The 26926-nt window shown below is 41.6% G+C and overlaps 1 protein-coding gene across 5 annotated transcripts in view; it reads left to right on the top strand.

Moving 5' to 3' along the window:
• The window catches only part of triob (trio Rho guanine nucleotide exchange factor b), a 130179-nt gene extending 103745 nt beyond the window's left edge, over positions 1-26434 (top strand). For 4 of the 5 annotated variants that reach the window (XM_053621045.1, XM_053621055.1, XM_053621035.1 and 1 more), the window contains 23 exons: positions 5968-6236; positions 6499-6669; positions 8651-8743; positions 8842-8990; positions 9902-9968; positions 10343-10446; positions 11585-11654; positions 11849-11938; positions 12048-12140; positions 12645-12695; positions 12814-12891; positions 15236-15427; positions 15745-15925; positions 16065-16507; positions 18328-18581; positions 19525-19630; positions 19977-20004; positions 20125-20287; positions 21224-21345; positions 22595-22667; positions 23383-23583; positions 24208-24346; positions 24940-26434. In XM_053621045.1, the coding sequence (XP_053477020.1) occupies positions 5968-6236; positions 6499-6669; positions 8651-8743; positions 8842-8990; positions 9902-9968; positions 10343-10446; positions 11585-11654; positions 11849-11938; positions 12048-12140; positions 12645-12695; positions 12814-12891; positions 15236-15427; positions 15745-15925; positions 16065-16507; positions 18328-18581; positions 19525-19630; positions 19977-20004; positions 20125-20287; positions 21224-21345; positions 22595-22667; positions 23383-23583; positions 24208-24346; positions 24940-25485 (3683 nt within the window). In that variant the 3' untranslated portion in view covers positions 25486-26434. Of the gene's footprint in view, positions 1-5967; positions 6237-6498; positions 6670-8650; positions 8744-8841; positions 8991-9901; positions 9969-10342; positions 10447-11584; positions 11655-11848; positions 11939-12047; positions 12141-12644; positions 12696-12813; positions 12892-15235; positions 15428-15744; positions 15926-16064; positions 16508-18327; positions 18582-19524; positions 19631-19976; positions 20005-20124; positions 20288-20384; positions 20472-21223; positions 21346-22594; positions 22668-23382; positions 23584-24207; positions 24347-24939 lie in introns of those variants that run through there. The other variant, XM_053621075.1, reaches the window with a different exon arrangement.
• The last annotated feature ends 492 nt before the right edge of the window (positions 26435-26926 follow it).

Genomic DNA, 26926 nt, shown 5'->3' with positions numbered 1-26926 from the left:
CACAGCCTGAGCTCACTTTTATCCTTAAGTCCCATGTATCATATGAAATCAACGAGTGGACACACTGAAAATTGCAAAGTCTGGCTCCTGGATTTGGGTACGTACAATGGTTTTGACACCGCGACTCCTTTGTATGTGTAGTATATATATTACCTTAGTATCAAATTATTTCTTACCATTGGTGTGCTTAATGGTGTTCTTGATACCATACTGCATGATCACTAAATAATACAGGAACCTGATTTATGTTTGGGGTTTTCTTTCAGAAGTCGTTCGATCAGCTTGATTTATGAGTTCAAATACAGTTATTTATACACTCTTTTCCATTTGCCTCATGTGAGCTGGCCCCGTTCTCACCTATTATTGTTGTGCATGTTGTTAGACTTGACGTACCTCCAGGGGGTCTATGGTACATTCCTTGCACTGCTCTCTACATCTCTGTTTGTGTAGCATACACGAAGAAAGGCAAGCATTCTCAGACAAGCCAATTTGTTTTGGCTGTAATTGGAAGTTCATGCATTCGACAGCTTGCTTTTTATATCTGAAGGCAACATAAAAACAACGAAATGAATCAACGTCACGGGTGGTAGTTTATTTGCGGCTCGTGGATTAAGTAACTGGGTCACCTCTGTTGATGCATCTTGGATTGCTGTCCTGCTTTTGCATAGGGAACATCTCAGTATTAAAATTAAAAGAATTAGCCTGTGTAGGGGTGTCTTTATAATGGTCCAGAGGAAATAAAACAGACATTTAAGTGAGATTGAGAGACCGCTAGGACTTAAGACTGCTCAGGACCTGACCTTCTTTCACACCCCACAGGACGAGAACGTGTCAGGACGATCGACGCCCTCATAAATCGAGGTGGAACAGACAGGACAAGTCTCTGCATCATGTTAACATTGAAGTGACTTCAAAGGAGGTCAGTCCTCATCAAAGGACGGCTCCGGAGAACCACACATACCTTCACCCAATTAGTCGATTATGTCAAACATAACGTAACTGCTCGGTTCTCATCGACAGACCTCCAGACCACCCGACTGCACCAATCAGGCTTTACTCTCAAAGTGTTCGAGTCTAGTTGTCTCGAGTCTAGTTGTCTACTATAAAGTCTAGTTGTCTATAGATTTGTGTGGAACCCATTGTATATCACTGTAGTTGAATTGAGGTTTTTGACCAATAATATACTTTGACACCTGTACTTCGAGGAAACATAAACATATTTCAGCCAAAACAACATTGGAATGTTTATGTTTAGGCTACTTTCTAACCTCGTCCTGGCATCTCCCTGCAGAAGTTGTAGAAACAAACGTAGCAATAAAAAGTCTCCCTAAAGACGTCTAAAACCTTGCTAGCTAAGTGTGAGTCAATCAAGTTGTTGGGACAAGCTGTAGCAAAACGGATATAAGCCCGATCGACTCAGTTTGTAATCAGATACCAGCTGTCTAAATGTCTGCGGTTCTCCTGCACCGTCACAGCATCATCAAAACAGAGAAGACACAACAGCGACCAATGAAGAGTCGCTTCCCCACCGATGTTAGCGTGAACAGAGATCAGTCGAGTGAAGAAACGACGAAGAGACTCGTCTCGTGAGTGACTTTTACCTCAGGTGATGAGGTAGATGATGCTGGTAATCGAAGTGAGAACTCGTTTCCTTTTGGCAGTTATGTCGTTATATAAGTAGATTAGGTTAGAAATGTAGATTTCGTTGGAATTGGTACATCTGGAGATCCGTGCAAAAGAGGGCGCAAGCATACGTTATTCCAGTGTAGTTTTCAGAACTATATCTTAGTTATAACTAATTATATATTGTTACATACTTAGATAAGTATATAATAATGAACGTTTTGGTAAACAGCAATACCGAAGTACGATACTGACTTCACTATCGAAGCACCCGTAGCTAGTATTATTAAAGGTGCCACAAAATGGACGGGCTTCCGTCACTGCGCTTTGAAATGTTTAATTATTGAAAGAGCAGAACTATTTTGCAAATGTCGACACGTCTCCATCCGATGAATTGTTTGTAGAACGGAACACATGAGCCAAGGAGAAGAAAGGCAAATTGGTGTCGCACATCTTTTCTCACAAATTGTAAAATTCTTCACATAGTTTATTAGTATTAAACGGTCTGATGATACATTAGGGGTGTATCAATACCACTCTTTTCAGCGTATTAATCAATCAGCGACACCGTAGAACATTTTATTTAGATCTGTTCATGTTGCTTCGTTCTGTTCTAACGTTAGCTGGTTGATTTGAAACGAATTGCGTTCGCTAGTTACCTCGGATCGAGTCGGGTTGCAGTGAAGAGCGGGTTTTGTTTCTCTACAGCTGTAATCGAAATACGCTTTTGTTTTCATTGCATCGGGAATCATTCATAGTCAGCAGCTGCTAGCGTCGAGAACAACATACTGGGTAAAGGCTGTTATTTCCACTCAACTAGCGATGTCTGTTCTGTTTTTTTTCTCTCTCTCTCTCACCTAGCCATCTCATCTAGTTGCCACGTTTTATTTTGCCGCTATCAAAGAAGTCCTCCTGCTGAGTTACATTTAAGATTTTTTTCCATCAGGTTTCTTGTATAGTAGGAAGGTGCTACAGTCCCTCCGCTTGCCTTGCTTTGATTGCTGTCATTAATTGTGAAATGTGTCCAGATTGCTGTCATTTTGTGTCGTCTGCTTGTTCCCACGGCAATGAACGCTGGGCATGCATCACACGTTGTATTGAATGTTGGTATTGGGGCATTTTTATGAATAAATGAGCGCAGTATCAGACCGATACCTGATACCAGATGCATCTCTAAATGCGATCGATATAATTCATTTGTGAAGAGTTTGGAAACGCTCTCGCCAATCTGGCAACCTTATGTAAAATTTCTACATAAACCCCTTGTTTGCAGGTGTGCTCATGCTTTACACCAATCCTTTTTAATTAATATAATAATATCCGACTAACATAAAGGAATCTCTATTCCACCAGGGCACTAGCCGTATAGTGATATCACAATAATCCAGCGCGAGGGTAAGGATTTTATAAAGGGGGGGGATCATCATATGTGAAGTATTATGAGTACTACAGTATAGCTATCCCTAAGCCATCATGTTTTCTCCTGCCTCTGAAGGAACGGTTCATGCTGAGGATTTGGAGTTGACTGATGGAGGAAGAGCTCATTAACACAGATATGAATAGAGGCTTTTGTTTCTCAGGTCACTGCATATGCAACACCTTTGGCCGGGAGTGAATGATGTCCTTTTTCTTGCATACTTTGATCCAGTGAAGGTGTTTTTGGTTATTATGAGAAAAGCATCTTCCGTGTATATTGTAATAATGGTGTTATATTAAAACAATAAAGTATTTTCCAAAACCCAAACAGTGTTGGTTGACTATTATTTGATTATTTTCCAATGGCAGCACATCCAGAAATGATTTATTCCTCTTATACTGTACCATGCCACAGCAATAAACACAACTTGTCAAGAAACTCCTCTTCATGTTAATGAGAAATTGCAAAGACCTCTGTTCTGGAGACTTTCCCGTGCCAGAAAATGTTAAGTTTACTGCGTTACAGCTCAAGCACCAGAGACTCCTTCTATAAATGTTGAATTAACATTCAACCTCCGTGCGTCACCGTATCAACAATTCGACACATTGTTCTTTTGATATCCGATTACGCGGTGCGTCTGCCGTATGAGATGAGTTCCTGCGTAAGTTGTTCAAATTGAAGTGATAACGTATTACAATTAGCACGATGCATCCCGGAACTACTGTCAGAACACCTTCTGACCAATCAGATTCGAGCATACAGCTGTACACTTGGAATAATGTGATACTTTAATCCGTCATTAAAGGATAAGGCAGACATCGCAAGACGAAAACCCAATATCACAGTTACGATGCTGAGTATAACAGTGCGTAATGTCATGGAGCTGAATATAAGTGCATGGTATATTCTCATCACTTAGACCTGGGTTGTGTTATATTTGTATTGTGTTATTTTGGCAGATGTTCTGTATGTGTGTGTGTGTGTGGAAGTTCAGAGGTCGCTGTTGCAGAGGTCAAAGCAACATTTCAAATCACAGCGCACAACAGCTGAAAAACGCCTCGTCAGGTCGGCGTCTCTGTTTACGGACCTTAACTGTCAAGCGCGCGATGCAGCCATAAATCCAGAGCGGTGTTCACAACAGGCACATGGGATGTGATAATAATAATAATAATCATATTCATAATCATAATCATTCATATGGTGCTGGTGAAGGAATTGCTTGGCTTTGAACACATCTTGTGCTCATTGTAATACAGCTGCAGTCCTCCACATGACCTCATTCAAGGCGCGAGTAGCGGCGTTTACGTTACTGCGTCTGTAATAAGGTCCCCCTTTTCATTAATTCATTGACCTGTAGTAACTTCAGGTCAGGGTCTGTGTGGTTTAAATACCTGTGAAAAGAGGTAGTGTGGTCAAGACTTATTGTTATTGTCAATATTATCAAATGCTACATAGTTGGTGTAATGTGGTCTACTGCTGTGCGTTGAGGTCTGAGATGCTTTTCTGCTCACCACGGTTGTAAAGACGGTTGATTATTTGACTTACCATAACCTTTCTGTCAGCTTGAGCCGGTCCAGTCATTCTCCTTTCCTTTCAACAAGCCGTGTCCACAAGCAGAACTGCTTTGATTGTTGTGTGTATATATTCCACATAGCCTGTGGGCCTTTTTTTTTTCTTTTCCTGCCACGTTTTTTTATACGTGTTGAGAAACCATGCACATTTCACGCTCCAAGTGTAAAGACTCTATTAACAAGCATCCCAAAAATAAAATCTCCCAATTAACAACTTCCGAAATTCTGTCTTATTTAAGACCTGTGAGACTAGAGGAGATCAGAGAGATTGATACGGAGCAGAACATCTTACACAAGCTTTACATAAGGCTCAGCTTGGTTCAGCTCAAAGGCCACAGCGCAGAGTTTATTTAAAAAATAAAAAAGGAGGAGAAATAGAAAACGACGCAGTCGACTAAATATAGCGGCGCTGCGTTTGGTTCTCTGGCATCAGGCGTGCGCTAGCATGTGTACTGTTCATGTACATGAGCACAGAGCAGTTGAGACTTGCTCTTAAATATTCATACAATAAAGCAGCACATTAGCACATTCATAAAACCAATACCGCTTTAGAGGTATCCAGGTACAGGTCTAGATTTAGTTGTATCCCTAATGATTAAGCCAGAGGCGACGGTGGCAAGGAAACACTCCCTGAGAAGTCATGAGGAAGAAACCTTGAAAGGAACCAGACTCGAAGGGGAACCCATCGTCAACTGGGTGACACCGGATAGTGCAATTATAAATCATTACTCTTTATTATACGCATCAGGGTCTTTATTTATTTATTTATTTATTTATTTATTTTTTCAGTAGAGTTTTAGCTTTAAGTCTGTAATACCCAGGTGAAGTTATCCACTGTATAATGAATGAGATTTAGTGTTGTTTTTAACGAGGCGCTCGGCCTGTCCTACATTTTCCGCAACTTAGGAGCAAAATGACGTCTCTTTCCGAATTTTTCACTTATGTCCGTGGTCAAAAATGTAATCGCAGCACGGAAACAATGCTTACGTGCTCCGTTACGTACCTATGTTGCACTGTAACCATGACGACGATCAGAAATTTATGTTGCATTTGGGAACTAGGAAGTTCAATTCCATGTTTTCTTTTAGAAACAGATCCCAAAGCTTGAGTGTTGCGGTGTTCTTTATGTCCACCATGTTCGTTATTTTATAATATCGGACGTTTAAAAAAAAATAATAATAATTTTTATAATGCTGGATGTTATCTCATGTATATCATGCATGTTCAATAATAAAGCATAACGTACCAATATGTACATTTGCATAAATGTGATTCATTTTAAAATAAAAAAAAAGGTTTAATGAAGCGTTAAAATCCATATTGCAGCGTTTTAACCCCTTTCATCCTTGTTTCCAGACGCCCTCTCCGTGTCTAGTAATGATGGGGGAATGTCAGGCTGTGCCACCTTGCAGCCAGGGCACCTGCACGGCTCGCCGGGCGCCAAGCGTCCGGGAAATACCCTGCGCAAATGGCTGACGAGCCCAGTGCGGCGACTCAGCAGCGGTAAAGCAGACGGACACGCCAAGAAACTCGCGCATAAGCACAAGAAGAACCGCAAGAGCGGCGAATCACAGAGGGACTCGGACGAGAACGCAGCAACACCGCAGGATGAGACTGTCGAGGAGGTAAGAGACAAAGACAAACGAATGACCAAGCTGTTGTTTTTGCGTACACGTGACACTGCCGCTACGTATGTTTAGCTAAGATGAGGCTGTTCATTGTTACAACCGCATTTGCTTAGCACTTAATATTATAGATTATTAGTATAATTATTATTACACCACAGTGCTGCTGAATTCTCAACTCTGATTGGTCAGGTTATATTCAAATAACAGGTTATTAACACATCATTGTCCCCCCCATAAAAAAAAAAAAACAACTCTATAGAGGATGAGATTTGAGGGCCTGAGCAGCGGCACACTTTCCAAATCCTCCTCTTCGGGCATGCAGAGCTGTGGAGAGGAAGAGGGAGAAGAGGGCGCCGATGCCGTGCCCCTGCCGCCACCAATGGCGATCCAACAGCATAGCCTCCTCCATCAGGACTCGCAGGACGAAAAGGTAAAGCTCCAAACCTCCACCTCTAGCACTGATTAGGATGGGAAGGAATGTTATACTGTACGTAGCAATCCCATCATAAAGAAATCTGAAATACTGTAGGTAGTGTCACGTACACGTAATGTTATGCTAGATTGATACTGAATGTATATCACCAGAAAACCTTATTTACAAGGATTGTGTACAGTTTTGTAATTCAAATCTGTTTTTTGTTGCCAAGCAAAAATCAGGCAACTAACAGGCTGAATTGTCTGTTGTGGATGGAGTAGAGGATAGCGGTTAAGTTAGTGGTTGCTGCGTTTTATCCCGAATGCTGGCTAAAACTGATATTTCTTTGACTCTTTTGTTTTTTCAATCTAATACTACTGACTTTTTGTCTCCTGTTTGTTAATGTGGCTTTAACCACCCCCCTTCCCCGCCAAGCATTACGTTGATTTTTGTTCCGTGTCCATTTTGTCCCAGTTCCCCTACCTCTCCATGTAGCTTCCTTTTCCAACAACGCCAGTCTTCTTCTTTACAGTAACTTTTCCTTCTTTCTTAAATCCTTTCATTTTTTTAATGCCTTAATGACTTTTCCGATTCTTTCCTTCTTTGCTCAAATGTTGGTTGTTTGAATACTCCATCAGCCCTTGACCCAAGTTCTGATTGGTTGAACCTGGTCACAGCCAAAACTAAACCCTAGTGTGCAGTACACAGAATGCCCTCTTCCCTTTAATGGAGTATTCTAGAGTATGTACCACCACATGCAGCAGGAAGTCATGTGTGCTACAAGTACTCTTATATATAAGCCTAAAAGCCTTTTCCGAACCAAGCCCCACCCAAAGCCTTGTAATTGGCACCTTATTGGCTAGCACGTCCTGGGACCAGCCACAGCCCGTACCTTATTTGGACAGGATCCTTGAACTGCAACGGTGAGAATTTGTTCACATTGGATTAAATATGAAACCTGCACAGAATAACAAGCTTCGTAAAGTTTTTAATTAATTACCATAAGGCCACTAAGTATGGCTGTGTATACCAAACTGATATGATACTGATATGGTAAAATACTGCAAAAAAGTATCCAAGGTTTGTTAATAATCCTCCCCGCCACCCAAAGGGTACTGCCCACACTTGGTTACTGTTGCTATCTAGGGCTGGCTTCTTGATTAAGCATTCTCTAAACACACATATAATAGATTTGTTTTAGGGTTTAGGATTTTAAAACAGAATCTGATTTCCTGACAGTGCCATCCATAGCTCTGACACAAAGCCAACCGTAGCAAGAAATCCAAGACAGAAGAAGTACTTTCTTCTAAGTGTTAAGCTGCCCTTTGAGGTTGGTTTCAACCATCTCAGCGGAAGCAGGCAGAACAAACTTTGGTCATGGTGCCATTGTTCAGTGGCATCCATCTGCAATCCAATCCTAAGCTGACACTGTTTGGTGTTTGGCCTGGGTGGCATGGTGGTGCAGTGGGTAGCATTGTCACCTCAAGTCTCCAGGGACCCAGGGATCGTGTTTTATCCGATGCTCAGGCTACTGTCTATGCTGAGTTCTGAGTGTTCTCCCTGTGTATACCTGGGTTTTCTCCAGGTTCTCTGGATTCCTGCCACCCCCCTAAAAACTTACCTGTCAGTGTGTTGGCATATCTAAATTGCCCCTAGATGATGGACCGGCATCCCAACCATTGGTGTATTCCCACCAATTGTTACTGGGATAAGCTTGATCCACTACGACCTTGACCAAGATAAAGCACTTACTGAGGAATGAATGAATGTTTTTGGCTTTGGAAGTAGACAGAATAAACCCCCCACTGCACTCAGGGTCAGGGTATCAAGTGTTTCCCCCCCAGAATGTGCTGGTGCACCAGATGATGAAAGCTTGATCGAGGCAATATTAGATAGCAGCAGTTGCTAATTAGTGCTTGGTGGGGCAAGAAAATAAAGCAGGGCTTAGAATGGGTCAAATGCAAAAAAAACCTTATAGTTACCTCTCTACCCTCAGGCTTCCCGTCTTTCTGGGCGGCCCAGCAGTTCAGACACCCCCAGTGCTGCTGAACTTGTCAGTGCCATTGAGGAACTCGTCAAGAGCAAGATGGTATGTTACGCTTCTTATAATCCTGTAAGCTCAACATTTTCATCCAGATCTGCCAGTGTAGTCCTCCGTTCTCTCTATGTTCTTTTTTTGTCTCTCAGAATCTGGAGGATCGGCCAAGCTCCCTCTCAGTTGAGCACATAGACAGCAACAGTTTCTCCTGTAACCCCTCAGATAACTCCCTGCTCTCTTCTTCTTCACCTGCGGAGGAGATGGATGAACGCAAGACAGGCATCCTCAAGAAACGCCAGTAAGCACCTACATCCCAGACTTAACAAGTCCTGTTCATTTGCGATAGAGTCTTTGCTACAGAATCAAAAGTCCAGGGGGTGGAGCTGGACCTGATCCTTCTATAAAACTAACCCTAACCCCTAATCTTAACCATGAGATGATCTATAGCACGGAACAACAAACACACTTAGCCTGAAACAAACTTGGTTGTCTCAACCCCATGGAGGAGCTGGATCCAACTGCAGCCCTTGGACTTTTTTTTTGGTTCTGCAGCAAGAGAACTTGGTTCATTTTGCTAAATCAAAGTTCTGGCAAAATAAATCCCTGGGTCAGCAAGAGCATGGCTTATGTTACTTTTTTGTTTTCTTTGGTTTGCTGTTCTGTTTAAAATACTGGTTTTAAAACCACAAACTAATATTTAAGATAATGTCATCCAGCCAGCTTGAATACTTTTGTACAATATGATTGTTTACCAAATGTTATCTATCTTGCTAGCAAAACTGGCCAGTAACTTTAATGATAGGAAATGACAGTTCCAGTGGTATAGTAGATAGATAATTCTCTATACTCTAAATACTATACTTTTAGTCACCACTGATTAGGTGATAGATTACACTTGGGTCTGGATTGGGTCAAAATTAGACTTTGATAGCTGTTTGCGTTAGGTATATTACAGAGACATTTTCAGAAGGCAGCAAAATAAATCAGGCTAGCTAACTAGCTCATGTTAGCGGTGCCTCGAGCGCAAACGTTTTGTAATTACACATTCACATTTAATAAGTAAGAACACATCAAAGCAACAAGTTAGCTAGAAAATTGTTGGGTTGCGACCCAATAAAGCCTGTTGCTTGTTCCTGGCTAGCTTCTCGAAGAATGGTTTTGCAAGATATTTGGATGTCCTTATTTAACCTTGCCTCTATCTCTTTGCAGCTATGTGCTTTTGGAGCTGGTGGAGACAGAGCGAGACTATGTTAGAGACCTGGGTGCGGTGGTGGAGGTAAGAATGAGGTCAAACCATAGGACTGTGGTGTCTAGAATTAGATTCAGAGGCCGTCCGATGCTTGTTAGCACTGGAACCGTACAGGAAGCTGTGTGTAGCAGGATGTGTATAATTATACAGTAAGCAGGGTTGAATCCGATGACTCACCCTTTTCAAGCCTCATGGACACGTTTGTAGTTTGAGAATGTGACTGTCACAGTACTGTCTCACACAGCCATTCACATGTTCATGTGCAATGTGGAGGCTTGGGACAGGAAGTGAACTGGTGGCTGTGGGTGGTGCCACCCCCTCAGATTGTGCCATCACATGTTTGACGTCCATGCCATTGTCTCCCTGGTAACAACGTCCTTGGACTCTCCGTGCCTTTGCAGGGCTACATGAGCCGGATGAAGGAGGAGGGGGTTCCGGATGACATGAAGGGCAAAGACAAGATCGTGTTCGGAAACATTCATCAGATCTACGATTGGCATAAAGAGTAGGTGGTCCAACACGCTGGCACACAATAGAGGGTTGGCACACAATAGAGGGCCATCCACCTGTATAATTAATATTTTTAAATGTGCATGTAATTTCTCATATGCACATTTAAAAATATTAATTATACAGGTGGATGGCCCTCGAAATGGCTTGAAATAAGTCTGAAATAAGAAATGGCTTGAAATGGCTTGAAATATGTCTCCATGGCTACACTGGAAGCATTACATGTCTTTATTTTGTTCCAAACTATGCAGACCGTTCAAATTTCTAATTTCACAATTTGGCCAAATATATATCGACATCTGATATAGGTCTTTATTTTGGGGCCAAACTATGTAGACCCAAAACAATTTGACCCAAAATATTAAAACATGATTGTTTTGGCCAAAAATGTAAATCTATATTCTGCATTGATTACCATTGTTAAAATGTAGACCCACAAATTAACAATGTAATTTAGCCCAAAATTGCCCCTAATTAGATATTGATTTTGGCCCAAATTACATCATTTTCCTCCATTTCTTCATTTTAATTATGTTAATCAGTAACTGATATGGGTCTACAATGGCATATGGGCTCTAGTATTAACAGAATTTCATTCAAAATGTAGACCTTAAAGGTATCAAGATAATTTGTTCCAAAAAATCAAAGTCTTAGTAGATTTTAGCCCCAAATTGTAAAACACTGACCTTTTCACATTTCGGGGCCAAATGATCTTTATACTTTGTGGGTCAACATTTATCTGTAGTAATCAATACCTAGTTTGGGTCGTCATAATTTGGTCCAATAAGAGCCGATTGTAGATCTAAATCTAATATGTAGACTCAAATAAAATATTGATTTGGGGGCAAACTGTGTTAATGTCCTTTGGGTGTGCATTTTAATTATGTTAAATAGTACCTGATATGGATCCAAACTATGTCGACCCATCACATCTTAACAGATCTTAACAAAATCTTTAAACATGATTTGGCTCAAAAGTTGAAAACACGACCTGTCACAAAATCTAGACCCATATCAATTGTTGATTCAAATACTTTTTAGATTTAAAGGTTGTTTGGGTCAAAATGTAGATATACAGGCTTAAAGCACACCTTGGTCTTCATGTTCTGTACTTGTATTGACTTTTTCCATAGCTTCTTCTTGGCCGAACTAGAAAAGTGCCTGGAGGATCCTAATAGGCTAGCGCCCTTGTTCATCAAACAAGTATGTATTGATTCCCATTGGGTTTTTACATTTCAGTGGGTGGGTTTTAAACAATCATATTGCTGTCATGAGGTGTTATATATATATATATATATATAGATATATAGATAGATAGATAGATTGATTGATTGATTTACCACAAATGTGATATTTATGCTGTTGATAAATCCTGATTGATGTATTTCATCCTACAGGAACGCCGGTTACACATGTACATCGTCTACTGCCAGAACAAGCCCAAATCTGAGCACATTGTCTCTGAGTACATAGACACATACTTTGAGGTAAAAACCAAATCTGAACCAATGAATCATTCATTCACGATGAGCCACATGAGCGTTTTTTGGTTGATGGGACCTGCTTTCATATTGAAAGTTTTCTTTCTTTTGACAGGATCTAAAGCAGCGCTTGGGCCACAGGCTGCAGATCACAGACCTGCTTATCAAACCCGTGCAGAGGATCATGAAGTATCAGCTCCTGCTGAAGGTGAGGAGTGTCGTTCGGACTCATACACTCTTATTGCGGTGATTGGGATGAGCTGTAATGATGTCTTTTAACACCATTATGGAATGACTGACTGCACTTAGACTATGAACATAAAGATTTAAATAAGAAAATGACAAAAAAAAAAAAGGAACCTTTTCGAGACTGGGCAGCTGGTATGAACATACTGTATGTTTGCTACATTCATATTTACAGAAATATATTAACAGAACTAGTTTTTATGTACTAGAAAGGATATATGTCAATTTAGGGTCTCAACTGTAATACATAATTTAATTTGTGACTAATTTTTAGGCTGCCATTAAAAAAATACTTATTGTACAGGGAATAGGGAACCATTATTTATTTATTTATGTATTTATTTATACAGAAACTTATGTAATAAAGCACCGATAGTAGGTGTCTTGCTGTTAATTTGCTGTGATGGGTTGTCTAAGTGCACTGAGATGAAATGTCAGGTTTATGTATGCTCATTTCCTGCTTCAGGATTTCCTAAAGTTCTCCAAAAAGGCTGGCGTTGATTCGGCAGAACTAGAGGTAAGGACACCATCTTCAGCCTTTTTCATGCCGCGCTACCGTCTCGCCCTTTAATCCAACAGACGAGTCATTGCCTTGTTTCTTTCCATGAAAAGCTTCGTTTCTCCATGTTTTACAGAAAGCCGTGGAGGTCATGTGTGTTGTGCCCAAACGCTGCAATGACATGATGAACGTGGGACGTCTCCAGGGCTTTGATGTAAGACTCTTTCACCGTATGGAACGGGTTTTTCGAGTGGAGGAAGATTACTGTATCTGCCAATTTGTGTGGCCATGTTGCTGGTGATTTACAAAGAATAACTGAGTAAATGGCATCACATGTAAGAAGGAAAAAAGAAAGCCATAATATAAAAATGATTGCTTCCTCTCTTCAAGGAAGGCTGCTCATTGAGCTTTAAAGAGGGCCATGTTGATGGACATGAGCTTCCATGCTGCGCGCTCTCAGTTCCAGAATCAGCAATTTCAACTCATAAGAATAGATACGTCCTTAAATAGCAATCCAAAAAAAAAAAACATTAAAATTGGAAATGTCAGTAGCAGTCTGTGTATGGCTGTTAACTGAAGTGCGGTTTGATGCGATCTTTGCTATTGTTTTTCAGCATTTTACTACACTAATGCTAAATAGCCTAAAAAGAGTGATGTCCTGAAACTTTTTTTTGCATTACCGGTCAACAAATTTATATATATATATATATATATATATATATATATATATATATATATATATATAAGGGACAAGGCCAGAAATACTGGAAGCACCAGTCTACCACACTTCAACCATCTTCAGGTTTAGTACACATGTTCCAGGGTCCCAATTTAACCCTATGTAACAAATATAATGTTATATGTATGTGTATACAGTATCTCACAAAAGTGAGTACACCCCTCACATTTTTGTAAATATTTGATTATATCTTTTAATGTGACAACACTGAAGAAATGACACTTTGCTACAATGTAAAGTAGTGAATGTACAGCTTGTGTAACAGTGTAAATTTGCAGTCCCCTCAAAAGAACTCAACACACAGCCATTAATGTCTAAACCGCTGGCAACAAAAGTGAGTATACCCCTAAGGGAAAATGTCCAAATTGGGCCCAATTAGCCATTTTCCCTCCCCAGTGTCATGTGACTTGTTAGTGTTACAAGGTCTCAGGTGTGAATGGGGAGCAGGTGTGTTAAATTTGGTGTCATCGCTCTCACACTCCCTCATACTGGTCACTGGAAATTCAACATGGCACCTCATGGCAAAAAACTCTGAGGATCTGAAAAAAAGAATTGTTGCTCTACATAAAGATGGCCTAGGCTATAAGAAGTTTGCCAAGACCCTAACACTGAGCTGCAGCACGGTGGCCAAGACCATACAGCGGTTTAACAGGACAGGTTCCACTCAGAACAGGCCTCGCCATGGTCGACCAAAGAAGTTGAGTGCACGTGCCCAGCATCATATCCAGAGGTTGTCTTTGGGAAATAGACGTATGAGTGCTGCCAGCATTGCTGCAGAGATTGAAGGGGTGGGGGGTCAGCCTGTCAGTGCTCAGACCGTACGCCGCACACTGTATCAAATTGGTCTGCATGGCTGTCGTCCCAGAAGGAAGTCTCTTCTAAAGATGATGCACAAGAAAGCCCGCAAACAGTTTGCTGAAGACAAGCAGACTAAGGATATGGATTACTGGAATCATGTCCTGTGGTCTGATGAGACCAAGATAAACTTATTTGGTTCAGATGGTGTCAAGCGTGTGTGGCGGCAACCAGGTACAAAGACAAGTGTGTCTTGCCTACAGTCAAGCATGGTGGTGGGATTGTCATGGTCTGGGGCTGCATGAGTGCTGCCAGCACTGGGGAGCTACAGTTCATTGAGGGAACCATGAATGCCAATGTACTGTGACGTACTGAAGCAGAGCATGATCAGTATGCATTATTCCAGCATGATAACGACCCAAACACACCTCCAAGATGACCACTGCCTTGCTAAAGAAGCTGAGGGTGAAGGTGATGGACTGGCCAAGCATGTCTCCAGACCTGAACCCTATTGAGCATCTGTGGGGCATCCTCAAATGGAAGGTGGAGGACCACAAGGTCTCTAACATCCACCAGCTCCGTGATGTCATCATGGAGGAGTGGAAGAGGACTCCAGTGGCAACCTGTGAAGCTCTGGTGAACTCCATGCCCAAGAGGGTTAAGGCAGTGCTGGAAAATAATGGTTGCCACACAAAATATTGACACTTTGGGATCAATTTGGACATTTTCACTTAGGGGTGTACTCACTTTTGTTGCCAGCGGTTTAGACATTAATGGCTGTGTGTTGAGTTATTTTGAGGGGACAGCAAATTTACACTGTTACACAAGCTGTACACTCACTACTTTACATTGTAGCAAAGTATCATTTCTTCAGTGTTGTCAGATGAAAAGATATAATCAAATATTTACAAAAATGTGAGGGGTGTACTCACTTTTGTGAGATACTGTAATTTACATTGTGTGTAAAAGGTCATTTGGGCGGTGTTCTGATTTAAAAAAAAAAAAAAATTCTGTGTGTTTTCAGGGGAAAATTGTAGCTCAGGGACGGCTCCTCCTCCAAGACACATTCATGGTGTCGGATCAGGACTCCAGCCTACTCTCCCGAGCCAAGGAGAGGCGCATCTTCCTCTTCGAGCAGATCGTCATCTTCAGTGAGCCACTGGATAAGAAGAAGGGCTTCTCCACACCAGGCTACCTGTTCAAGAACAGCATCAAGGTAAAAACACTGGCTTGGAAGCTCAAGGCTATGCCGTATTTACAACATTAACTTTGTTTACATAGCATAAAATATTTACCAAACCATAGCCAATTGGAAACCTCTACTCACGAGAGACATGCAGCCGTGTGGGTAAAGCATTGTCTATACGGCGTCTGCCAGTAGGCTACACAACAGTAAACGTAACTATAAACAGATTTAAAGTATCGCGTCGTTTTTCTGTATGATTTAAAAACACTGTCAGATCAGCTGACCTCTCAACATTACAAATTCAGCGATTTAAAATGACGCGTTGTGTGTCTCGTTCGGGTTTGTAGGTCAGTTGGTTGGGCCTGGAGGAGAGTTCAGACAGCGACCACTGTAGGTTCATTCTCACCTCGAGGTCATCCACAGGAGGCACCGAGCGCTTCGTCCTCCACTCGTCTAGCCCATCCGTGTGTCATGCGTGGGTACAGCAGATCAGCAGCATCCTGGAGAACCAGAGGAATTTCCTCAATGGTAACACACTTCTATATGAGCATTGGGGCACTATGTTTGCTTTCCTATAAACAGATACAATACATTAATGCAATCTAGAGCAAGTCCTACTAATACAGGTGAATACTTCTTATTCTTGACTGTTATTTCTGTCCCACAGCACTAACGTCTCCCATCGAGTACCAGCGGAATCACGTGGGTGCGAGCACTTCAAACCCGGGCGGCAGCGTCGCCGTCGGCTCCCGACCTCGTGGATCCAGAATTCCCCAGCCCATGCAGCCCCACCCCCCATCAGGTACGTTCCCTGAGACGTTCGGGACACGCCCGCTTGAGGTCGCCTTGAACGAGCAGCGCGAGGAGGCCCGTTCAGCCCCTCGAGCTGCGGTGTCCCCAATGTCCCTTGCTTTGTCCAGACCTCGATCAGGGCTCCATTCACCACTAATCTCACCTTCGACAAACCCCCCGAGTTCATGCCTTTCCGGCTCCAAAGCCTCCTCTTCCTCAATTTGGGCTCCGGTTCCAGAGCAGAACCAGAAGCGCAAGGAACCGGACCGCGTCAGCACGTGCTCCTCGGCCAGCGAGCACTCCCTGCACAGCAACGGGGTAAGGACCCGATTCTCCCTCCTAACCCAGGCTTAATTCCAGCTTTCTACTAACTTTCCGATGGGATGGGCTCCAAAACCAGGGAATTTCCATGCCAACTCAAGTGGCCTAAGCTTGTCTACACTCCGCTACTAACTTGGAATAACTGGAAATAGCTCCGCTTCTTCAGTGTTCTTCAAAGATCTCCACACAGATCTATTTCATTCTCCTCTGCTATTTATTCTTCTACCCTAGAAAGAACTCAATCCAAAAATGCAATCTAACCCATACTAACATTCTTTGTTTGGCTGTTTTCTAATCAACCTGCTGCCACGTTTTGAACATGCTTGGAAAGTTGCAAGATGCCATAAAGAAGAAGACGCTGTTAAAACTAAAGCTGCTTAATGGAGAGAAGCTTCCTGACTCCACTGACGCATCGCTTTCATGACACTAAACACTTTCTCCATTCTTCTGCAGTTTCTGCTCTCAGACTTAAACAGGGCAGCAACTACTAGCTATGACTAACTACAATACAATAACTGCAATAACTCACAATAACAATTTTTTTTTTTAAAGAAGAAAGAAAATAACAATTCAGGGTGATTCCACAATTCCGGTGCCATTTAAACCATGTAACTTTTAAAAATGAAAAATTTCATTGAAGGGTTTTAGCCTAGAATGAGCACAATACACAAATGTAAAATTAAAATTTTTTACATGAATAATTTACTTTCAATCTATATATTTTGGTAAAAAGCACATCATTGCAAATAAAGAAAACAGAAAACGACTTTTCCTTTTGCTCTTTTACTCCCCCCCCCCCCATTATTTTCAAGAATTTTAGACGACGCAACTTAAAATATTCCAGATATTTCTTACTTTCTTGATTGTGTTCAGGTAACAGGGTTGAGATTATGTTCTGGGATTAAATGGAACCAAACTTTACATATAGGAAATGATGTTTCAAGCCTGGGATTCACAAATAGAAGATTTTCTGTAGTAGTATATCGATTATGGAATACGTTACTTGTGTTTAAAACGTCGCTGACCTTTACTTTACATATTTGTAAACGCGATATCAGTGAGATAAAAATGGCACCCCAACCGTGAGATCACCCTCGGCTTAAAAAATCATTTATACACAATTTTCCCCTTTGCTCATATGTATTATATCGGTGTTAGATCTGTTTGGTGTCAAAAGAATGTTTTAAGCGTGCTTATTTTATCATCAGACGAGTTAAATAAGGGACGCTTATGGCATTTGAACACAACTTTAATACATGATTGATAAATGAGGCCATGTTGTTCATTCTGGTCGCACCATTTATACACGGATTATTTGTATATACTGTGTGTTATCATCCGAATCTCTTCCAACCTTCCAAAAAGCGTCCACGACGGGCTATCTCAATAACGTCTAGACCACCGCCTTATAAATACATAAATAGTGTTTGCCTTTAAACCTGAAAATAAATAAATAAATCAGGGATAGAAATTGCCGACTGATGAAGGAAATAGCCTTTTTTTCCCCCTTTGTTGTAAATTGTAGTACGATGGATGTACCTTTAAAGCGAGACGATTTACATGTGAAACAAAATAAAAAAGACTAATACGATGATGTATGATTGACAAAATGGGTCTAAGGATACTGCTTCAGACACCAAACATGTCTGCTGATTGACTCGATCTGTTCTGAGTCAGGGGAACATTGTGGGAATTTATAAATGGAACAAAGTTGAAAATCTTCATTATATGTAATTCATTTCAAAGAAATGCTCGAACACAGGTTCTGATACTAATATTGTGCCTGTGTTTGTGTGTGTGTGTGTACGTGCTGTCAGAGTGAAAGCAGCAGCAGCAGCAATAGCGGCGTGTCCACCATGCTGGTGACGCAGGACTACGTGGCTTTAAAAGAGGATGAGATCAGCGTGCATCAGGGCGAGGCCGTGCAGATCCTGGCTTCCAACCAGCAGAGCATGTTCCTGGTGTTCCGAGCTCCCACAGAACAGGGCCCAGCAGCCGAGGGCTGGATCCCCGCCCACGTGCTGGGCCACACCTCCACCCGTGCCCCCGACTACACCCACAGCACCCTCAAGTACGCAAAACAACTGGCTGAGTATTAACGCTACTTATAGTTAGTCTTGTCGATCGGTTACAACGTTTTAAACGCAAGGTTTTCGAGTTGAGATGCGGTTCATGACAACAAGCACGACAACAGCAGAACGCTTTAAATAGAAACTGAACAGTGCTCACTCAGGATAAATAACGTATGTGTCCCAAAATAATTCGGGTCAGTTCGCTTCAGCTTTATTTATGAGTATATTAGTTTGCATTCAAAGTCTGCAATTTACACGGACAGAGTTACGTGTATTCAGAGTCGGGTTACGCACATGGTAAATAGTAAATAGTCTGCACTTATATAGCGCTTTTTTAACCTTAGCGGTTCTACAAAGAGCTTTTCACTGGTTCTCATTCACCCATTCACACACACACACACCAATGGTAGCAGAGCTGCCATGCACGGTGCTAACTTGCCATCGGGAGCAACTTGGGGTTCAGTGTCTTGCCCAAGGACACTTCGGCATGTGGAGTCACGTGGGCCGGGAATCGAACCGCCAACCCTACGATTAGTGGACACCCCGCTCTACCACCTGAGACACAGCTGCCCCGTGCTTATAGAAATCGAGTAGAAGAAAATCACGAATAGAAAATGCAAATAAATAAATAAATAATGGAAGCTTTGTTCACTGCGATGAAGTATGTAAATACGTTGAAATATATATATATATTTTTTTTTTCTACAAATAGCAAATATTTGGTCAAATTAGATCAATTTTCTTCTTCTTCTTCTTCTTATTATTATTATTATAATTACAGATCTAAAACCCCTTTTAAAAATAAAATGCTGCCCCTTTAATAGACAGACATTTTAGCGTGAAACCAGTGAGATATTCCGGAAGCGTTTTTCCAAAGATGTGCAATTTGACACTAATTTTTCATATGTATTTTTTTCTCCTGCATTCTGGTTTCGAATCCAGGAAGTCCTCGTCATGGCACACGGCGTTGCGCATCCGCCGCAAATCAGAGAAGAGAGAAAAGGAGGGAAGGAAAGAGTCCCGGCAGGAGAATAAGGTTTCTGTAAAGGTATTTGTGTTTTCGTTCTGTCGCTTTATAAATGAGATTGTGATATTTCTGTATTTGTATTTGATATTGCTTTTTCTGTAGCCACCTTAATGTAAACTAGGATCACAGGTTTACGGCTCTATGAAAATGACTACAAGTCAGAAAAATGTCTTGTTTTAAATAAGCACACTAGCTGATTAACATTCACCCACTAACCACATTAGTACAGGATTTCAGGTGCTGTTGGACATTTAGGTTTTTCTCCATATTACACGTTTTGTGAAGACGTCGCTCAAGTTGTTGACAGGGTGGGATGTTAAAATAAGTCTTACATACACATGATAATTTCTTTTTTTTTCTCTTTCAGCTTCTAAATCCGAACTACATCTACGATGGTAGGTCTCATAAAAATGTTAAAAAACATTGTGCGCCTGTTATTATTATTATTATTATTATTATTATTATTAAGGAGATGATGAGAGCTGAACTGCAGTGTTTTGGGTCTCGTGTCTCAGTTCCGCCGGAGTTTCTGGTGCCGCTGAGCGACGTGGCGTGCGAGAGCGGAGATAGCGTGACCTTGCGCTGTAAGGTCGGAGGTCAGCCGAGAGCCTCGGTCTCCTGGCGAGGACCAGATCTGAGCACACTGAGCGAAGGAGGACGATACACACTGACGCACAGGTACACACGCAGACACCTAAGTAGCTATAATTCTTTGACAAGAAATTCATTAAAAAAATTCTTTAGTATAAAAGTATTTATGTCTTGTCTTGGGCAGAGGTAGCTCAGTGGTTAAGATGTTGGGCTACTGATCGGAACGTTCGCACCGCCAAGCTGCCACTGTTTGTGCCCTTGAGCAAGGCCCTTAACCCTCAACTGCTCAGATGTATAAACGAGATATAAATGTAAGTCGCTCTGGATAAGGGCGTCTGCCAGTTGCCATAAATGTACATGTAAACGTCTTGCAATTACACACCTTCACCATAAGATGTCTCCAGAGAACAGTTAATAACTGGTCTCAAATAGTGGTGTGCATTATTATTATTATTTTTTTTTGGTTAAATCTTAATCTCAGGCAGTACCTACCTGCAATATTTTCTAACCTGTATGTAGGTTCTACTTCCCAAAATCTAAACAAACTTGTAGGTGGATTTAAACCACAACAGCACTGACAGTTGGAAAGGACCGCTGTACATTTTTTTGTCAATAAACCTTTTCTGTGTTTGTCCTGCAAGCTTCATAGTCGGCCGCGTTGTGTCCCGCGTGATCCCTGGTCCAATGGGATCTAGTGCCAAATAGATGCTCTTTCTGTCAAGCTTTCAAAAAAATAGAACAATAAATAAATAGTGTGATTTCTATTCGTATTACAACACAGTGCAAGCATTGACTTACTTCCCTACTCTACAGACATAGCAGCAAGACTTTGGTTGGAAAGTTACCACAACTCACTGCTGTGTCTGCATTTGGCCAGGCTGTAGAAGGACCTAAATAAATTCCTTTACGCCAACTGTGTGAATCACTCGGCCTCAGGACGTCTCTGCAGTAAATTCGTTTGTTCACATGATGTTATTTTGATATATTTCTTTTCAGTTCCCCTTTCTGTGTATGTCCTCACAGTGAGACGGGCGAGGTGACCCTGTGCATTTCACCCGTTACTGTAGAGGACGGCGGGACCTACACCTGCACCGCCGCCAACGATGTCGCGACAGTCACTTCGTCCGCCTGCCTCGGAGTTCAAGGTGTGTGCGTGCCATTGTGTAGCGTGTATCCATGGTAACCGTAACAACATTATGAGAAAAGTTTTACGTGTTGAGTTTTGGCCTGCGCATTACCATGGTTGCGTTATTAAACAGCTGCTAAAAGCTTTCGCACCCTTTCAGAATCTCCAGTGTTAAATCTTCGTTAGCGTTGGTGACCGTAACACCGGACAACTGTAACGTCAGGATGGGGGACTTTATGGTTTCTTGGACAAGTTGAATTTTTTTTTTTACTTTAAGACAGAGAGGGAAAAAAGAGAAGCTGGGGATGGAAAATGCTAGCACTGACAATTTGTTGTGGTATTTGTGGGGTGAAATAAACACCCACTTCATGACATGCCGTTGCCGGAAGATAATAATATTTGGCATGGTAACAGTAACTATGCTTCAAGTCAGACCACTACCCAGTCATTTTCCCATAACAGCAAAGTGTTTCTTTGTTAAACACTTACATAGGCAGAAGTGTGAAACATTAGGACTTGTCGATCAATCAGAAATCTCCAGTTCAGAGCAGTGGTCAGACACTGACACTGAGGAAGTTTGCCTCAAAGACTCAGTAATGCTCCAGTGCAAAACTGGGGACTGTATATCCTTATCAAACCATTCAGTGAGCCCTCGTGCACTGTGGATTATTCTGGAATAACCCACTAGCGGGGGGGCAGGGGGATTCATTCTCACAAAAGCATAAGCAAATGTTGTAAAAGTGTCTAACCCGGTGTTAAACAGGACGTTATCAAAATAAATAAACAAATTATCAGATGGTTTTCACACCGCTTTTTGACTTTTAAGTAATGGAAAACCTAAAGAGCCACACTTCCCCTTACAGAACATCTTTTCAACCACAGAGGAAACGCAAGAATCAAAAAAAGAAAAGGTATTTTTGTTGAAATGCATGAAATGACTCATTAATTCGAGTTCATGTTTCATCTTTAAAAAATAAAAAAAAACCCAGAAAATGTCCCTGCCACTGTTTTTTATTTATTTAGTTAGTTAGGTTTGTGAACTTCCGACATACATTGTTTTTAAGCTGTAATGTTTAAAAGTTAAAAACATTTCTATCTATGAGTATATACAGGTATATAGAGTATATTTCTTCTAGAAGTCAAATCATTTTTTTTTTGCTTTCAAGGAAAGCAAAATACAGTCCAAGCATAAAGGTTGGACCCCTGTGGGTTAAGCAGTGGCAGTGTTGGGACTCGGCCATGCCTAATGACTTTGCTGCTTTGCACAGGTACCTACGGTGATGGAATCGTCTGGAAGGAGAATTTTGAGTCGCTCTACACTGAAGTGATGGAGCTCGGGAGGTGAGTCGAAGCTCCCTTTTGTCACATGCGCACATGTCCGAGGCCGTGGTTTACCTAAAAGATCCCCCATAAAGAGTGCTGATTTGCTTATGCAAAGGGATCAGTTGCATGCAGACCGTGAGGGTGTTGCGAATGATTTAAAAAGAATAACTGACGCGAATAATGACAAGTGCAAAGTATTTCTAGAAACCGATATTTAAATAAAGTTTTTTGCTTGTGCCGTTTGTCCAGATGAGTTAGGATCTCTAAGAAACTCAAGACACAAAGAGTCTTAAATGAAACCTCACCACATCACATGCCAGGTTTCTATGGTCTGGTCACAAGCCACATATGTGTAAATGGAAAACTTTTTTTTTTTTTTTAACATACGAGGCATGACTGTATAAAACTAGAGAACGATATTAAATTTGTCTTCAAATGGCAGAAATGTACTTTGGCAAATTTAATACCTGCCCTTTGGTCAAACTAATTTGCACACTTCGAGTGATTTCCAGGCTGCAGTAGATGGCATTGCAGGTGCTAAATTAATATATTTGCATTGCTCTGCATTTTGCACTTCTGGCTAGGAACGCCCCTAATTGCATATTCATATTAAGGCAAAAAGGAAAACATATCTTGTTATGCTCATTTGAAAGATGGAGTCCTCTGTAGTGTTGTAAGAGCTTGTAAAAATGTGAATTATTTTGTTACCATCTTCTAACTGCTGTCTCTACAGAGGCAGGTTCTCCGTGGCTAAGTGGTGCGAGCAGCAAGGTTCACGGCGCTCAGTGGTAGCAAAGCTGGTGAACAAGAAGCTTATGCGTCGCGAGCAGGTGATGAGGGAGCTGAATGTGCTTCGCTGCCTGCAGCATCCCAATGTGGTGGGCCTGCTCGATACGTTCGAGACCAACACCAGCTACGTGCTCGTGCTGGAAATGTAAGCTGCCCAAATCGTTCAAGTTTCCCCAGTAATGCGATAGATTCGGTAACCATTTGAATCTTGGAACGTGTGTGGAACAGTGTGGAAAGCCACAGTGGTCAGACGAAGGCAGGAAATGAGTGTGAATTTAGATTTACTTGTACTAATAGACTTTGAAGGCAAATTGAATCTTGGTGCATTCTGTAATACTTAAAAATTCTTCCACACGGTACTATACATCAGGATTGATGGGAGCATTTGTTAAGTCTCTTTGTAACCAAAACCTGCTATTGTTACCCGAGCTGTACGGTATATAATTCATTATACAGAACCAAGACAAACAGTCTAAGCTTAAAAATTGTAAAATGTAAAACCACACAAAAAAAATGTGTATAACCAAAAAATACAAGGAGTGAGAAAAGGCAACAGCCATAAATTTCAGGCAACACAGAGAGACAGACGGTATAAATCACCAGACAGGGGAAACAAACAACAGGTGAACACAATCAGGGAAGGAGAGAATCAGTATGAGGCCAAAAATGTCGAAAGGCAGTGAACATTTAGTAACATTCTGGGTGAAATGTTGAGCAAACAGGATATTCAGACTGATTTCAGGATGTTTATATGTGTATGGTTTTGCAGGGCTGATCAGGGCCGTCTCCTGGACTACATTGTGAGCTGGGGGAACCTGACTGAGGAGAAGGTGGCTCTCTACCTGCGGGACATATTAGAAGCTTTACATTACCTACATACCTGCAGAATAGCTCATCTCGACCTGAAGGTAAAGGCCACATTTATATAGAAGGGTCACATGGCTAGGAACGCACTTTCCTTTTTGCCCTTTTGCCTTAATATGAATATGCAATTAGGGGCATTCCTAGCCAAGATAGAAGGGTCCAATGTCTTCTGTTGACACCTCAGATTCACACCAACTCAACATTAATGTGGAAAATTCTTGACACTTTATTTATTTGTGAAATCCCAGATTTATAACAGATTCTCAGAGCACTACATACTGGGGAAAAGTTCAAGGGGGGGGGGTGAATACTTATCAACAGACTAACAACACACCTGCTGAAAAGTTACCACAGACCTTTGGGATATCAGTTTTTACATTGACATCATTTGGTTGACAGTTTTATCCATAGCAGCTTACAGCTGAGAGGGGGATACTGTACACCTTATCAGTTGAGAGTCAAAAGCTCAATAGTGCTGGTTTGGTGGTGATGAGATTTGAACTCGGAATCTTCCGATCAGTAGCCTAGAAGTCCAATGCCTTTGCCGTGTTGCAATAACAACTAACAATGAATAGACTGTGCAGGCCTTGTGGCATAATACAATGAAACAATATCTGATCTGTTCTTTCTTTCACAGCCCGAGAACATAGTGGTGGAGCAGGCATCTGCTCATTCTGTTGTCAAGCTGACTGATTTTGGCGATGCCATGCTCCTATCCTCTTCCCCCTACATCCACCCTCTGGTGGGCAGCCCTGAGTTCAGTGCACCTGAAGTGGTCCTGGGAGAGCCAGTGTCTTTAACGTCAGATCTCTGGAGCGTGGGTGTTCTGGCATACGTGTTACTCAGCGGCGCCTCCCCATTCTTAGACGAGAGCGCCGAGGAGACGTGTGTCAACATCTGCCGTCTGGACTTCAGCTTCCCCGGAGACTATTTTGGCGGTGTGAGCAGAGCAGCGCGCGATTTTGTGTGTTTGCTATTACACTCCGAAGCACCCAGGCGACCCTCGGCTCAGGCCTGCCTGCAGGGCGAGCCATGGCTCTGTCCCCGAGCTGCCTCGGGTTTGGTCCGTCTTGACACAGCGCGACTTGTGGCCTTCATTGAGAGGCGCAAGCACCAGAGTGACATGAGGCCGATGGATAACCTGAGGGCATTTTTAAGAAGCCGGCTGTTGGGTAAGGCATGACAGAGCAAATTATTCTCTTCTATACAGCGGCGTACTGGTGTAATGAAAATGGATTCCTCGGGCAGGTATGAGGGAGCCTAGAGCAAGAAGAAAGCCTGGAGTCCGGAAGGACCCTTGAGGGTGGAGGAAACAAAGGAGCAAGACTCAACTTGTAACTCTGAGCCTTCGGTCTGAGTGAGCCATCGATTAAGCCCTAGCAATCACCTCATCCATCGAGAGTCCCTGTCTCATGTTTTTTCATGATGTTAAGCACATAATACCTGGTGAAAAGTTCCAGAAGAAGGAACTGGATTCCTCAGGCAGCTGAGAGGGAGTTTGGAAGATGGAGGGAGCATGGAGGAACCTGGATGTCCAGCAAATACCTCATCCTCTGCAAAACTATCCTGGGTAGTGCCGAGTCGATCCCTGCGGTTCCTTGAGATTGGAGACTTCTGACATTTTGGGGACTCGTGAACGCTCCAAAGGATGTGAGCGAAAATCTTACAGAAAAATTTATAAATAAAAAACCCAACTGGAATCTCGTCCTCTTTTTTAAAGCCACATTCCACAGTAATGTGGCATGTTGATTGTACACTGCTGCTGCTGCTGCTGCTGTTGCTGACAAAACCCGAACAACTGCTTCCCAACCCTTGAAAACCCTAAGACGCTGAATTTACCCAAACAACTGCTTCCCAACCCTTGAAAATCCTAAGACGCTGAATTTGGAAATAAATCCAAATCTCATGAGCCTCATTATCATATCCTGTTTGTACAGAGAATGCACAGAAGCACAAACAAGACTTTTTTTTGTTTGTTTGTTTTTTTGAGAGTTTTCTTCTACGAGCCAGTAAAGGGCAAGCCTTTTGCTTTTGACAGTATTTTGAATCAGGTTGCTGCAGTACTGTATAGCTGTATTCAGGAAAGCATTTTGTATAAAATATGTATAAAAGCACAGTAAAGGAGTAAGAAGTTTTGGAGTAAAAAAAAAAAAAAAAATCAAGATTATATATATATATATATATATATATATATATATATATATATATATATATATATATATATATAAGCGAGAGAAGTAGAACTGGTTAAGCATCAACTTCCCATTCTTCTTGGAATTGTTGTAGCTATGGAATCATAAAGCGCATTGAACAAGTTTTTTTTTTTTTTTTTTTGGAAATACTTCAAGTAAGAGGAAAAAATCCGTACATTTTTTTTACGCTTCTATTTTGTCCATTGGAAATAAAGAAACTGTAGCCGCACCAGTTCACGTTGGATGTTTCAATATTATTTTAACACGCCTCGTCGATAATTTCTCACCATTTCACATTGTTTAAATCCCAACCACCATCTTGAAGGAAAAATTCCACCCCGAACGACTTGCACATTAATCTTTATACTTAAAGTCATCATTGATGCCGTCCAGGATTTATTTTCGAATGAAATTCGAACTTATTTTGTTTGT

The sequence above is a fragment of the Ictalurus furcatus genome, chromosome 1 (genome assembly GCF_023375685.1).
Source record: "Ictalurus furcatus strain D&B chromosome 1, Billie_1.0, whole genome shotgun sequence".
Lineage (NCBI taxonomy): Eukaryota > Metazoa > Chordata > Actinopteri > Siluriformes > Ictaluridae > Ictalurus > Ictalurus furcatus.
This window is presented reverse-complemented; position numbering and strand designations above follow the sequence as displayed.